We start from the raw sequence: 15282 nt of genomic DNA, 5'->3' as shown, positions 1-15282 counted from the left end.
ATATTATAATTAGGAAACTGGAAGCATATTATCTGAATTAATGCCTTGAGTTACATAATCCCTAAAATAAAAGACACTACTAATTTTACTTTGACAGAACAATGATGTTGACATAAATCTACCCAATACATTTTGCTCTATCTCTCCTTTAGCTTACCAGTTGACTCTCAGGAGGTCTTGTCTGGGAGTATGCAAGGAAAATGCACAAATATGAAAGGTTTTTCAAACAATAACAAATTCTCTTGGCTTTGATGTCACTTCCTCTGAAAGACCAAGCTTGTCACTAAAAGTATTTTCTTCATTGTTTACTTGAGGAGGGAACTGGGATCCCTGAATTTATACCACAATATTCAGGGTGAAAAGGAGGATTATAAAAAAAGTGAAAATATTCACCTCAGTCTTCGTTTTGCAAGACTTTTAGAGCATATTTTTTCCATACCACTCTGAACATTAAGCAAAGCTGTTATTGCTTGTTTCAAACATTCCTTGTCTTCTTGATCTTCACTCTTTTCTTCTAACTGCTGCAAAGTAAAAAGTGACAAATCTGAATTAGCAGAACAGTTCTGGCCCCAAAAAATAATAATCCCATTTTTATTTAAGGATAAAGATAACATTGATTAACTCTTTCTACCACAATAAATAAAAATTTTAAACCTGTCATAAAATATATTTTATTTATTTATTTGGCTGTGCCAGGCGTGCATGCGGGATCTTAGTCCCCCGACCAGGGATCAAACCCGGGGCCCCTGCATTGGGAGTGTGGAGACTTAACCACTGGACCGCCAGGGAAGCCCCTATTATTCTTTTTAGAAGTCTTTTTCTTCCTTTATATTACTATCCATATCAACATGCAACCAAGTTTTCTACATTAAAAAAAACAAAAAATGTAGAAACAGTGTTAACAGATATCACACCTTCTGACAGGCAGTAATGTGCAGCTTCTCAGATAAATATTACTGAAAGGAAATGAGGGACATAAATTATCTTTTTACTATCATAGGTCTTGGCACCACAGTAGACACACAGATGAGATTTTTTTTGAAGTATGTAATTTGGTCTTAGATTTCTGATTCCCACATTACGGTTGTAAGCAATGGAATGCCGAGGAAGATAAATATACAGAGAAGGATGCAATATAGTGGAGAGGAAGTTGAAGACACAAAACCTAAGATCAAAATTTGACTCTACTTTCTGTGTGACCTTGGGGCAAATTACTTGACTTATGAGCCCCCCTTTTCCTATCTGTCAAATGAGGCTTATAAAACGCCTGCTTTGCCTATTTTATGGGATTGTTATTAAAAATGAAAGCACTTTGTAAATGGTAACATACAATATAGGTGCAAGTTGCTTTCCTTTGTAGTTCTACTACAGAATTAACATTGGTATCATGAAGAACTTTGTCAGTATTCACATGTTAAGATTTTGAGTAAAACTAGGAATATACATGTTAGTGAAACTCAAGCACATTTTCAATTAGTGGCTAAAGATGCCACATGTGCCAGACAGAAAGTCTGTACTTAGTAAGAACTGAGTCATCAATAACTACTAATCATCAATGCAACTAGGTGGCGGTAATTCAAGCAAGCAGTTAACTGAGGTATGAGTGACAGTAAGTGACAATAATTCAGTAACCTTATAAATCTCTTTGTGGCCACCAAAAAGGAAAAGTTAAGAAATGACGTTTATTAATAGAGCTTTCATGCAACATTTAAGAACACTTACTCTCGGTCATAAAGGAAAAAGACTTGAGAAATAAAACCATAAAAAATAGTAATTTACAAAGGTTTACTTTTCAAAGAGCTTCATTATCCATTAGTACTTTAAGAACTTTGTTCTTGGAGAGGTATCTCTTAAAGAGTAATGATAAATTCCTTTTTTGCTTCAACTGATACAGGTTATACACACACACGCACACACATACACGCACACACATGTGTGTACTGATGACCTATGAAAAGTAAACATATTCTTACTTAATGCTCCAGACAATTTTTATAAAAATAATTTGCTTAAAATATCTTAATGCTCAAATATTCCAGAAGTAATAAATATATTGTAATATCTATTTAACAATCAGGTTTTATTATTCAGATTTCTTCTATCCATTATTTAAAACTCACTGAGGCATAATCTGTACTCTTTAGAAAAATATTCAGTCTCATTTGTATTAAATAAAACAAAAATCTATTCACATAATTTCCAACAAAAAAGGGTTGGGGGAGGGAGACAGTTGCTAAAGGATAAGAGACTTAAAAACAGCTACCTTACAAAAAGTATGCAAATACCTTTTACTCATAGTATTTCTCTTCACCATGGCCAGCCAGATTAAAGAAAGCCAATGGCCAAGTGTTCATAAAGAAAGAAACTAGGTTTTTAGTTAATGGATGTTAATGGTAGGCTGAAGGCTGGACTCTGGGTAATCTCTAAAAGTATCTTCCATCTCTATGATTCTAAACTATTTACCTCTCATATGGCAGAATTTTTGGAGACAAATAAAATATTACCATAAACTTTATCAAGTTTAGGCTTCAAAGGCAGCAGACAATCTAACACTGAAAGCAATATTCAGTAAGAAAGGGCAAAATTCTAGATGGTTTAATAAAAGTACCACTAAAGAGTAAACTACTTCACTGAGTTGTTTCAGAATTTAATCACTCAATATTTAAGTCAATATGATACAAAGCAAAAAAAAAAAGAGTTGACACTAACAACAGAATATTATTGAGTCCTTTACATTCTATCCTTTGATATTTTTAATATTATTAATTCAGGCAAACATACCTAAAGCCATACAAAACACAATTCTAACACATAAAAAGAACTCTGAAAGTAACAAATCCATTTAGACATGCATTTGATTTTCTATTCTAAAGATGTTTCAAGTTTCTGGGTCATTTATCTATCATTAACTATAGCATTTCACATACAGAATATACTGGTATCTCAAAAATATTTTTAATATATTTTAAAAGCACAAACCCAAAGTCTGTTTTAAAAACCATAAAACTTTACTGATGAAATAATTTTTAAATGTAATATTTACCTTCACAGCATTAGTCAAGCATCTAAAACAAATTTCAATGTAATAAATGACCTTCCTTATAAGCATTCTTTGCTTCTTTTACTTAACATAGCTGATTTAAACAGGGCATTGGTGCAGAATAATTCAAGCTAACCACCATCAAAGGGGTGGCTTATTGTTGCTACAGAAACAAAGCAATGGCAATTAGTATGTAAATGAGACTCCACAAAGCAGCATCCTCTTGTTACCAAAGTGATATTCAATACCATGCTTTTCATGGGTGCCTATTTAATAACACTATGTAACAGCAACAATTTAATTTTACAAATGCTGTTTACTAAATAGTTTAAAAAATTATCAAGTCGTGATATTACATTGCCGTATATGAGAATGTATTTAAACTTACCCAGAGCATCATATTCTAAAGCACAATGGTAAATCATACGATCTACAGAGATGATAAAATTCACGTTTTCAAAAGAAAGGAGCCACTTTTACCAGTAATTTTTTGTTTTTTTTTGGGGGGGTCCTTTCGAAATAAGTAGAAGGGGCAGTAGTCAATATGGTATATCGCATGCCCAAAGGAAACCCTGAGAGATAAATAGTATTAAATTTAAGAAGCTTTAAACTGGAAAAAGATAGGAGACAAATAAAACTCAAGATTGGTTTACACATAAAAAAATAAAGTGCTGTACCTGATGCAATGTATATAAGTTCAACTAATTCACAAACATATAATGGCTCCTCTCTTTAAAAACAAACTTGAATCCATATGTTTTTATTTCTAGAAATTAGTTTTCTCCAACAAGAAATACTATAGAATAAAGGAACTGCCATACTTGATGATGGAGGCAGGCAGGACCAGAACCCAGGATTTCCAACTCTCAGTCCTTTTCAATATACTACCCAAAGAACTGAAATGACTTGAAATACTTGTTTAGAAAATATTCACCAAATAAAACCTATTCCATTCAAATAGGTAAATTGCAATGCACAAGGATGACAAAATATATAATCAAGAAACATAGTATAACTAAGTTGCTGTGTTGAACACCTGAAAGTTACACAATATTGTAAATCAACTGACTTCAATAAAAAAATTTTTTTTAAAGAAATATACACTATAATTGTCTAAGATTTGGAACATAAAGCTAAAGATTTATCTTTATCTTAAATATTGTGTACGTATATGAGTTCATCACAAAATGTGAGAACACAAGCAAAGATAGGAATCATGAAGTAAATTTCATAACTAGTTCCTTCCTTTCCCCCAAATGTTATTTTTTGAGTTAAAGTGATTTCATATATGCAGATAATTCTCCTAAAATATATAAAATTTCAACCAGTATGTGATGTTAATGATATTAACAGAATTCGATCTTCTTTTACTTAACCCTTATTTTCCCCCCAAGACAAGCAAGGAGATGACCATTGCCAAGGTGGTATATAATACATGAAATAAATAGTGTAACACTATAAATAATCCATAATTGTAATTTAAATGAAACAATATCTTTATTAAATTAGCCAATGGCTGAAAATATAAAAGTGAAATCTTAAAATATAAATTATAACCTGACTTACAGTTCACTATTAGGAAATTAAAGCAAAATTCTCTAAGTTTTTGAGGAAAGTCATAAGTTTTATTGAGATAATTAAATGGTCTTTTGTACACTTTTAGAAACTATTTAGAATATTAATAGTAGCTGAATGAAACTCAAAAGGGCAGATCTACAGGGGAAGCCAGTGAAGTTCCAATCAGAATTAATTTAACAAACATTTAATTAACCATCCATTATTTATAAGTAATGAAAATATGACAGTGAGCAAGCCAAATCTGGTCACTGCTGTTAGAGCTTAGAGTGTAAAAGAGAAGATGAATGACAAAGTGCTATAATGGGGAAAATACAGGGCACTCTGGAAATACACAGCAAGGGCCCCTGACTTAATAAAGGGAGAGATGATAGCAAGGAAGGCTTCCAGAAGGAAATGACTATAAGGTTCGAAGGATAAGAATGGTTTAGCTATGGGGAAACAGAGGTACAAAAAATGTATTAGGAAGAAGAAATAGCATGTGTAATCAAAGAGTTATTCAGGACCAAGGCTGAGAGAAACTGGCAGAAGAGTAGAACCTGGTGGCTGGGAAGGATTGGGGTGGGGAGAGGTGAGGAGTTAAGATGTTGGAGAAGTCAACCGGGACCAAGTTAGGGCTGCAAGCCTTATTAGGAACTTGAACATTAACCTGGGTCAATGCGGAGCCATTAAGGGTTTTAAGCTAATGACTAATGTGATCAAATTTGCATTTTAGAAAAATGGCTTTGGTTTGGTTACCTAGGAAACAGCAAATGTGGGGGGTGAGGATGGGAAAGGCAAGACTGAAGGGAGATGAGATGATCATGGCCCTCATAGAGTACTGAGAGGAAATGAACAGAAGATGAATCCAAAAGAAGATCCTTTTCACGAATGAAAAGGACTTACTTGGTGACGAAGTGGATGTGATGTGGAGAATGACAGAGAAGAGTTGAGGACTTCCAGGTTTCTATTCTGAGTAACCAGATGGATAGTAGGACCACTTCACTGAGTGAATGAGTGCAGAAAGAATAGTTTTGCTGGGAAAGATAAGGAGTTTTCAAGAAAGTGAACTTGGTTTGTTTACACAATAAAGAAGCAGAGTAGTTCAAAAGATAGTTGGACAATAAACAGTCTACATTTCCCCATTTCCTTTTTCATACCCCTCTCTTCATTGAATCTCTTTAATCCTATTGAGACCAGCAAAATTCCTGATTTTCTTCATGCTGCTAAAAGTAACCTTGGGTGTGACAGGTTTCTTACCTGATAGCAAAGGGGTCACTGCTTTTCTAGATAAACTTCATGAGTAAATGATAGGACGGGAGTGGGGGAGAAGGGTGTGATAGGGTTCAGGACACACTACTCCCCAATTTGGCACCTTGGCATACTGAATATTTTAAGTTGAAGGAGTTTGAGAACAGCAGGAGGGAGGGAGAAGGTCAGTGACCTCCCTGGTTCTGTTTTGTCAAGTTCCTTCAGTTTAAAATACTCAATATGCCAAGGTTCCTGTGTCATATAAAACTTACATTAAATAAATCTGTATGCTTTTCTCCTGTTAATTTTTGTCAGTTTCCTTTTCAGACCCAGCCAGAGACTCTAAGAGGGTTGAGGAAAAAACTTTCTCCCCTACAGGTACTTGGGAGCGGAAATAATTTGAAAACAAACAAACAAACAAAGCATATTTTAATAGAGAACACTGCGGCATGTAAATTATATCTCAATAAAGCTGTTTTTTAAAAACAAGTAATAATTTAATTCTTTTAGCTAAATATCTGCTCTTCAACTTTCTGTATACTGTACCTATCTTCTCTTAAAATGGGCTTTTAATGGTTTTAGCAATCAGACTGATGGTAAGTTCAATTTCTAGTCTGAAATGTGCAATTACCAAAGAAATCATATGACAAGATTTTATGGTTTTAAAAAGTAAATGGCATCATACTTTATCTATTGAGATTTCAAATATTAATTTTAAAAATATTTGACCAAGAGAAGGGAAAACAAAAAATACTGACTGTTGATTCAGTGAGTTTAAAGTTTGTAATTAAAAAAAATTTTTTTTAATACTAGCTGAAGTTTATAGTTATTTTATATAGTTTTATTTGGGGTTTCTTAAATTAATTAAAATGGGTATTTATAATTTTTATTATAAAAATTGACAAAATACTTAAAAGTAGAGAGAATAAAATGATGAATACTCATATACTTCATCCATATTTGGCAGTTTTTAAGATTTTGCTAAATTGGATTTAATCTCTTTTGTCTTTCTTTGCTATCCAGACAGGTGGAAAATTGCAATTAATATAAACATTTAAATATATATAATAGGAATTAAAACTGTCTATGAAAAAGTTTTTCAGTATATATGATCAAAAGAATGATAGAGACAGGGGCTTCCCTGGTGGTGCAGTGGTTAAGAATCTGCCTGCCAATGCAGGGGACATGGGTTTGAGCCCTGGTCTGGGAATATCCCACAAGCCACAACTACTGAGCCTGCGTGCCACAACTACTGAAGCCCGTGCGCCTAGAGCCCGTACTCCGCAACAAGAGTAGCCACCGCAGTGAGAAGCCCGTGCACCGCAATGAAGAGTAGCCCCCGCTCGCCGCAAATAGAGAAAGCCCACACACGGCAACGAAGACCCAATGCAGCCAAAAATAAAATAATAAATAAATAAATTTATGAAAAAAAACAATGATAGAGACAGATAATGATAAAAGTATTATTTACTATTATCTATTACCAGTTAAATATTAGAGTATTAGAAATTCTGAAAACTTTTATTTTTTAAGATTTTTAAAAATATGGACCATTTTTTAAAGTCTTTATTGAATTTGTTATAGTATTGCTTCTGTTTTGTTTTGTTTTTTTGGCTACGAGGCATGTGGGATCTTAGCTCCCTGACTGGGATCGAACCTGCACCCCCTGCAGTGGAAGGCAAAGTCTTAACCACTGGACCACCAGGGAAGTCCCTGAAAACTTTCTAAAGTAGAGAAGCACTTAATGAAAGAAAAGATCTTACACCTTAAAAAAAGAAGAAAGAAACTGCGCTATAACTGGAAGGCCAAAATTCTGGTGAATAACGTTACCAAGCTCCTTTCATTGTGACTTAGAATCACTTTTTTACAGTAAGGCCAAATTTATTTTTAGCTTTTTAAAGAAAAGGAGAGAGTTTGGTGAATTTCCAGCTAAAAAAGGGGAAAAAAAATTGAATACCACAATGTTTATTTGATGAAGGAGTCATAACACAACAGCAAAAAAAGTAAAACAGGGAACTATGTTTCTAAGTATCACTATTATGTTTTCAGATTGTAACAATCCTAGATAATTGTAAAACGTTTTTAGAGTTCCTGCTAATTGGATTAAATTTGTGTACTGTTTCTGTATGGGAATATTTTAAGCTCAAGCATGTCATCTAGGTGAGGAAAAAGATAAAGGATGATCTAAGAACAAATAAAGCAATTTAAAAAATAATCAATGCAACCGATTTTTAAACATGCCCAATATTCAAACTGTATTTTAAACAGGATCCAGCTACTCATATCTTTAAATCTATTAGAATACATTTTCTAACATTAGCAGCTCTCTTGCCTACTTGTGGAATATGAGTTGCAGCCCTTCACTGTACCCCCTTCCTATTGTTACAGACAGCAAAGCCTTAACAAATACTGAAGAAGAGCTATAGGGCTTCCCTGGTGGTGCAGTGGACACGGGTTTGTGCCCCGGTCCAGGAGGATCCCACATGCCTCGGAGCGGCTGGGCCCGTGGGCCATGGCCCCTGGGCCTGTGTGTCCGGAGCCTGTGCTCCGCAACGGGAGGGGCCGCGGCAGTGAGAGGCCCCGAGTACCGCTAAAATAATAAAAAAAAAAAGAGCTATAAAAATGCAAGAACTTCCAGTAATGGTGGTGAAGTGAAGAAGTCTTGAAAACCCTCTGTAGATAACAATTATTCAATCTAAACAAGAGATTAAAAATATTTATAGGCACTGGAAAAAATCTGAAAGAAAGCATAAGCCAGAAATACTATTGCTCTTGAAAAGCTGCAACTAGAAAGTGTACACTTGTGGGATTAGGGCTTTCTCCAACCTCCCATGATGACAGTGAGGAAGAAGCAGAGGAGAAGAGGAGCTTCACACACTAGAGATGAAAGAGAGCAGAATTTAAAAGGAAACTGAAGGGGGAAATCTGGAAGTGAATGAATTGCAGAAGGGTTGAGACACAAAATCTGAGAATAAACTCTACCTAAACGCCTGGTTGACTCCTAAACTCTGCATGCATGAAAAGACCCCAGGGAGTCTAGAAAAAAAGTAGGCAGAGACCAAAGAGGAATCTCTATTGAAAGACAGAGCTATAATGGATAGGGTCTGCTTTTCTTAAACTGAGCTTATTCCCCAACTGTACATAGCTCAGAGAGCAGAAAGCTGAAGACTTACTGGTTTAAGGTGCCAGGGAATAGAGTCTGAGGCTGGCAGAGTGGCTGGAAATTAAGGGGGAATCTCCAGGTGTAAGGGAACCAGATACTGTGCCCCCAAATTTGAACACTATCTCTGCCCAAACATTTAGTCTGTCAAATCATACATGTGTAAGGAATACAGTAAAGAGTCAAGCTAAAAAAGCAGCGTATGGAAATCCTAAAAAGTGATACAGAGATATTAGCTGCTGCACAACACAGAAGAGACAAATTTGCAGTTGAGTCCAGAAAAGTTAACTGTCTACTACTAGAATAAAAACCCAACAATCCAAAACAAAACGAAAACCAAAACCCACAAAGGGAACCCCAGAAATCCTCAACATAACAGAATCCAGAGTTGTTAACTAGCAAAAAAACTGGGAAAATGTGACCCATATTCGAGGGAAAAAACCCAGTTAATAGAAACTGACTCCAAGCGGCCCAGATGGGGGGTTTAGGAAGACTTCAAAGTAGCTTTTGTGATCATATTCAAAAAATCAAAGGAAAACATGGTCTTACTGAGTGGACAGATAGGGAGTCTCTGGAAACTATAAAACAAAATCTAAATGGAAATTCTAGAGTAAGTATAGTAACTAACAATTCTATTGACAGATCAATAGAAATTACCACTCTGAAGAACAAAGATTTAAGAAAAATGAACAGTCTCAGAGATCTGTGGGACAACATAAAGTAGTTCTACATACATGTAATTGGAGTTCCAGAAAGAGGAAATGAGAGAAAAATGGCAGAAAATGCAGTAATGTAAAAGCAAGTTAAAATCTGAAAGGTGAAATGAGTTTGAAACTTTAAACAGGAAATCAACCCTAAAAAAATGTTAGGATAATCTCATTTATGGAATAAAATACCTTTCAAAACCATCTCTCTTTTCTTATCAGAGAAAAAAAATCACCAAAACTATGAATGTTCCTCAAAGCACTTTAGTTGATTTAAAATTTTAACGCTGGAGTAATATATTAGTCAGCTATTCGTTTATAATGGCTCCTGAATTATACTATTCTGTGTTTAACTTTAGGCATTCAGCATCTGTGGTCAGATATGATACTACTTAGCTCACTGCTTTGAGCCCATGGTTTCTGGAAAAGAATTTCTAAATTTAGAAAGCTAGTTCAAAGGAATGGAAGCTAGACAGACCTCTTCTGGACTTATTTTTATGATACTCAGAGAGAAGCTATGTTTTCTAAATCTCCTCTTATTGCTGGTATTAAGCATCAGCTCATGGGCAGTATAAAAAAATGGTCTGAAGCATACAGCAATTAAACCAGATGCAGAACATGAAAAAAGTAGATAAAACATTATCTAGAGTAGAAGATGTCTGATACTTGTCCAGCTCCCAAACTGAAAAAGCAACAAACCAAAGCCATTAACAAATGCATACAAGATACCTGTAGTAGGGGTCTGCAGAGCATATTTCTTTACAAGAGTTTCTGGTGCACTATGTGAAGGCCATTAGTGGGTGTTTAAAGTGAATGATGTAGCACAATTTATGTTTGCCTTTTCCAATTTGTTTTATATACTGGAAAAAAAAAAACTACTCTGGGAGGAAAAATGTCTCCTACTTTTAACATTTCTCAGTTCTTGAGCCTAAGTTTCCCACTCACTGCACCATTCAGTTCTAAGTTCTTATCTGTAACCCTTTCCCACAGTTCTGTACTTAAGCATTTGGGGCTACAATTTTGGCAATATTTATGATGCTAAGGGGAAATGTTAAGGACTATTCTTCGAGTCAGTCAGTACACAAAAATCTAGGAATATTAGAAAATTTAATGTTAAATTTTAACATATAGCAAGTGTCTAACCATGTGAACATTCAGATTAAAGTCTTTAGTGTCTCTTATTTTCTAAAGTAAAGCTTGTGATCAAGACAAGCACTGCACTGTTATAACGAATTAACATCCACTAAAATATTTACTATTCCATTGGTTCTTAATTTAATAATCTTACCTAAAAACTGAGGGTTATTGTGATGTGTTAAAATTAAACCTGGACATGTTTCTCTCAATTATTTTCCTAATCTTGTACTTTTTATTATCAATGAAACCTAAGACAGGTATGGAGGTTTTAAGTGTTAAATTTTCTATTATTTTTTCATTTAAGGGAAAGCATACATGATAACCCCAACCTCAGTTATGTACATTTAGTCTTATTCAGAAGATTGTTAGTAATTTTGAATTCCCATGAGTTTTTAGCTGCTTATAATCCATCTATTTGAAAAATACTGCAATTGTTGGCTTTTCATTAGATTTTTGCTGGACTGAAATTAAATGTTAAAATCTAAGATCAGGAGGAAATGATTAATTGGCCCATGCAAAAAATATATTTTTATGGGTTTAAGAAAGCCAATATACACTGGAGAATCAGAAAAACAAAAATGAATTTAATTTTTATAGTATACCAAAAACTAACTGTAATGGGTTGAGTTGTGTTCCCCCCAAAAGTTCTACACATGGTACCTGTGAACATAATCTTATTTGAAAATTGGGTCTTGGGTTTCCCTGGTGGTGCAGTGGTTAAGAGTCTGCCTGCCAATGCAGGGGACACGGGTTTGAGCCCTGGTCCGGGAGGATCTCACATGCCGCGGAGCACCTAAGCCCATGCACCACAGCTACTGAGCCTGTGCTCTAGAGCCCGTGAGCCACAACTACTGAGCCCGACTACTGAGCCCGCGAGCCACAACTACTGAAGCCCATGTGCCTAGAGCCCGTGCTCCGCAACAAGAGAAGCCACCGCAATGAGAAGTCTGCGCACCACAACAAAGAGTAGCCCCCACTCGCCGCAACTGGAGAAAGCCCGTGCGCAGCAACGAAGATCCAACGCAGCCAAAAATAAATTAAATAAATTAAAAAAGAAAAGAACATTGGGTCTTTGCAGATATAATCAAGTTGAGATGAGGTCACATTGGATTAGGGTGGTTCCTACATCCACTGACTTGGCATTTTACAAGAAAGGAAAGAGATTTGGATGCAAAGGTAACAGAGAAGAATGTGAAGATATGAAGAAAGTGATGTGAAGATGGAGGCAAAGATTGAAGTGAAGGCATTTATAAGCCAAGGGATGTCAAGGATTGCTGGGATACACCAAAGGCCAAGAAAAGGCAGTAAGGGTTCTTCCCTAGAGACTTTTTTATAAAGAGTATGGCCCTGCCAACACCCTAATTTTGGACTTTTTGTCTCCAGAACTGTGAAAGAATAAATTTCTGTTGTTTTTAAGCCACTCAGTCTGTGGTGCTTTGCTCTAGCAGCCCTCGGAAACTAACACACTAATGCACAAATAACAATATAGATTTGAACCTGATTTTTTAAATTGAGGGAGACTTACTTTCCCCTAGGTTATATGTACCCAGCATATTGGAAAGAGAACAGGTAATTTTCTAGGGAACTGATTGGCTCAAAATCACCCTGGATGATTTTTTTCTAACATTTGAGTATACCATAAGAGGATAAAATAATATATCTAAAGAACAAAGAAAAAGTTAACATTTTTGATGAACTGAACAATGTACTGATTTGGTAACCTTCAAAATACTGGTCAACATATTTACTTAGCCCCAAGAAACAACTCTAAATTGGTTTAATAAAGCAAATTAAACTTCACATAGGAAAATCAAATTACTGGAACAATGAGGTTTTCAAAAGGACACAAAGGAAGTTTTTTTGTTTTTTTTTTAACTTCATAAAAATTAACTTTAATGTGAAAAAAATTAATCAAAGGTCCAAAGACTTGACTGCAAACTAACTTGCTGGTGGGGGGCAGGGGAAGGGGGGGAAGTATTTCTTTTTTCCAGTTTCAGTGGCATTAAAGTCATACTATTAATAACTAAACTTTTATTTTCTGAATTTATAAAGTTGAAGGCATTCTAAGTTTCCAAAGTAAATGTAATTATATACATATTATGTATATATATGCAATATATATGTAATTATATACATATATGTAATTATATTTACAGTTAAACTATTCCTACAAATATAAAACATTTATAAGAATTGTAAGGAAAACTTACTTTACTTTTGCGATTCATTTTTTTTTTTTTTTTGCGTTACGCGGGCCTCTCGCTGTTGTGACCTCTCCTGTTGTGGAGCACAGGCTCCAGACGCGCAGGCTCAGCGGCCATGGCTCACAGGCCCAGCCGCTCCGCGGCATGTGGGATCCTCCCAGACCGGGGCACGAACCCATGTCCTCTGCATCGGCAGGCGGACTCTCAACCACTGCGCCACCAGGGAAGCCCGCGATTCATTTTTTAACAAGCATTTATGGAATGTCTAAGTGCCAAACACTACGAGGCATGAGAATTCAAAGATACATAGGGCTCAGTTCCATTCTTTATGGAGTATACAGTCTAATGACAAGGTAGACAGTAAAAATGGGACATGTTCTATAAAGAGATATGAAGAGAATAAAGGAGCTTAGGCAAAGGATCAGCCTAGGAAACCAAGGGAAACTTGATGGAGAACCAACATTTGAACAAACTCTTTGACAAGCAGGAATTTTTCAGATGAAATGGGAAGGTAGAAATAGAAGCAAAATTCCAGGAAAATAGAAAAAAAGAAAGATATGGAATCCTGAACAGATTTGACATATCCAGAGCTGCTCAGAAATTTTTTATTGCTAAAGCATAAGGAAAGTAACATCAAGTATTGAGAGATGAGGCTGGAGAGAGGCTAAAGAATTTAGACTTTGTGTCCCACTTCACAGGGCACCAACTGCACTTTTCAAACTGGGAGTTCCATGAGACACAAAGACCATATAGGAAACCGCTACAAGTAACCCAGGAGAGACATACTGAGGGTCTGGACTAAGGCAGTGTCAGTGGAATGGGAGAATAGACTGGATTCCAGAATCATTTCTGGAATCAAATCATGATGCTCTGCTAATAAGGGACTAAGAAGAATCAAAGATGGTACTGAGGCTTCTGGTGAAGGGATCTGAGCTGATCAACAAAGAAATGGAATACAAATTTGGGCAGGCAGGAGAAGTGGGGAAGTGGTGAAAGATGAAGGTAGTAAAATGTTAGTTTAAGATATCTGCAAGACAAGAAGAAAATTTTCTAGTAATGACAATACTCAGTATTTATATTTTTTACTGCATATGAAGTACTTTTACATACGTTCTCTTGGTTGACAGAAAAACCCAGTGAGATAAGAGCATTTCACAGATAAGAAAACCAGAGCTCAAAAGGTGAGGTGACTTGTTACAGGCTACTCAGCTAGTAGGCTACCAGACTAGAGTCAGAAAAAAAAAATCAGAGTCCTATCTAGTCTTTCAAAAGCCACTCCATACCATAGATAAATTATGGTTAGTTTCCAATTGTTATTCACGTCTTAGCATTTTGCTGCTTCCCACTGAGCTGATTTTATTTAATCACTGTTGAGTCCAGAATCACCTAGTCCACACTGGCACTTGAAGTTATGACAATATCCAGAGGAAAAAAATTTAGAGTTAGTGAGAATCACGTTACTGGAAAAAATCTCAGACCATTAAGTGTTAGAAGGTCTTTCAGTTCTTCTGATGGAGGAATTCTATGATAGGTTCCCAAAGTAACCTCCAGAAATACATTATAGTTTCAAAGGGTTCCATGGTTTAATTAATTTGGGAATTAATTGCTTTAGATTGCTTTATTGCACAATTTCACAAAGACTTTAATATTCTAATGTACACTGAAAATTTCTAAGAGTATAATTAAGGATACAGTGTTCCCCAAACGTATCTGACCACTGAACATTTCTCCCAAACATATTTTTCTTTTTGGCTGCACTGCATGGCTTGTGGGATCTTAGTTCCCTGGCCAGGGACTGAAGCCAGGCCCTCGGCAGTGAGAGCATGAAGTCCTAACCATTGGACCGCCAGGGAATTCCTTCCCCCAAACTTTTGATTTAGAGTATCTTATGGGACTAGCATTCTATAGAATACACTTTGAAATACTGCTCAATAAAACTATTTAAGCAACATACCAACAAATACAAATTAAAAATAATAAACACAAACAGTACATTAGTGCTGAGGGAATGCAGAATAAAAAGGAGGGATGACAATTTGTAGAATTAATTGGGCAAAGTTTCCTGCTCAATATACTGTTTAATTTTGCAATGAAATTTAGGCAGTAATATGAACTAGGAATACATGTGCTTACCAGTAGAAATCTTTTAAATTGCTGATTGACGCAATTATAAAATAAAAATTTGGGGGACTTTGCTGGTGGTGCAGTAGTTAAGAATCCGCCTGCCAATGC

The 15282-nt window shown here is 35.5% G+C and overlaps 1 protein-coding gene across 4 annotated transcripts in view; it reads right to left on the bottom strand.

The window, feature by feature from the left end:
• The window catches only part of SOS1 (SOS Ras/Rac guanine nucleotide exchange factor 1), a 149536-nt gene that overhangs the window by 39140 nt on the left and 95114 nt on the right, over positions 1-15282 (bottom strand). For all 4 annotated transcript variants that reach the window (XM_004265031.4, XM_012531305.3, XM_049696461.1 and 1 more), the window contains one exon: positions 394-521. In XM_004265031.4, coding sequence (XP_004265079.1) covers positions 394-521 — 128 coding nt within the window. The remainder of the gene's footprint in view (positions 1-393; positions 522-15282) is intronic.

This window comes from Orcinus orca, chromosome 13 (assembly GCF_937001465.1).
Source record: "Orcinus orca chromosome 13, mOrcOrc1.1, whole genome shotgun sequence".
Lineage (NCBI taxonomy): Eukaryota > Metazoa > Chordata > Mammalia > Artiodactyla > Delphinidae > Orcinus > Orcinus orca.
This window is presented reverse-complemented; position numbering and strand designations above follow the sequence as displayed.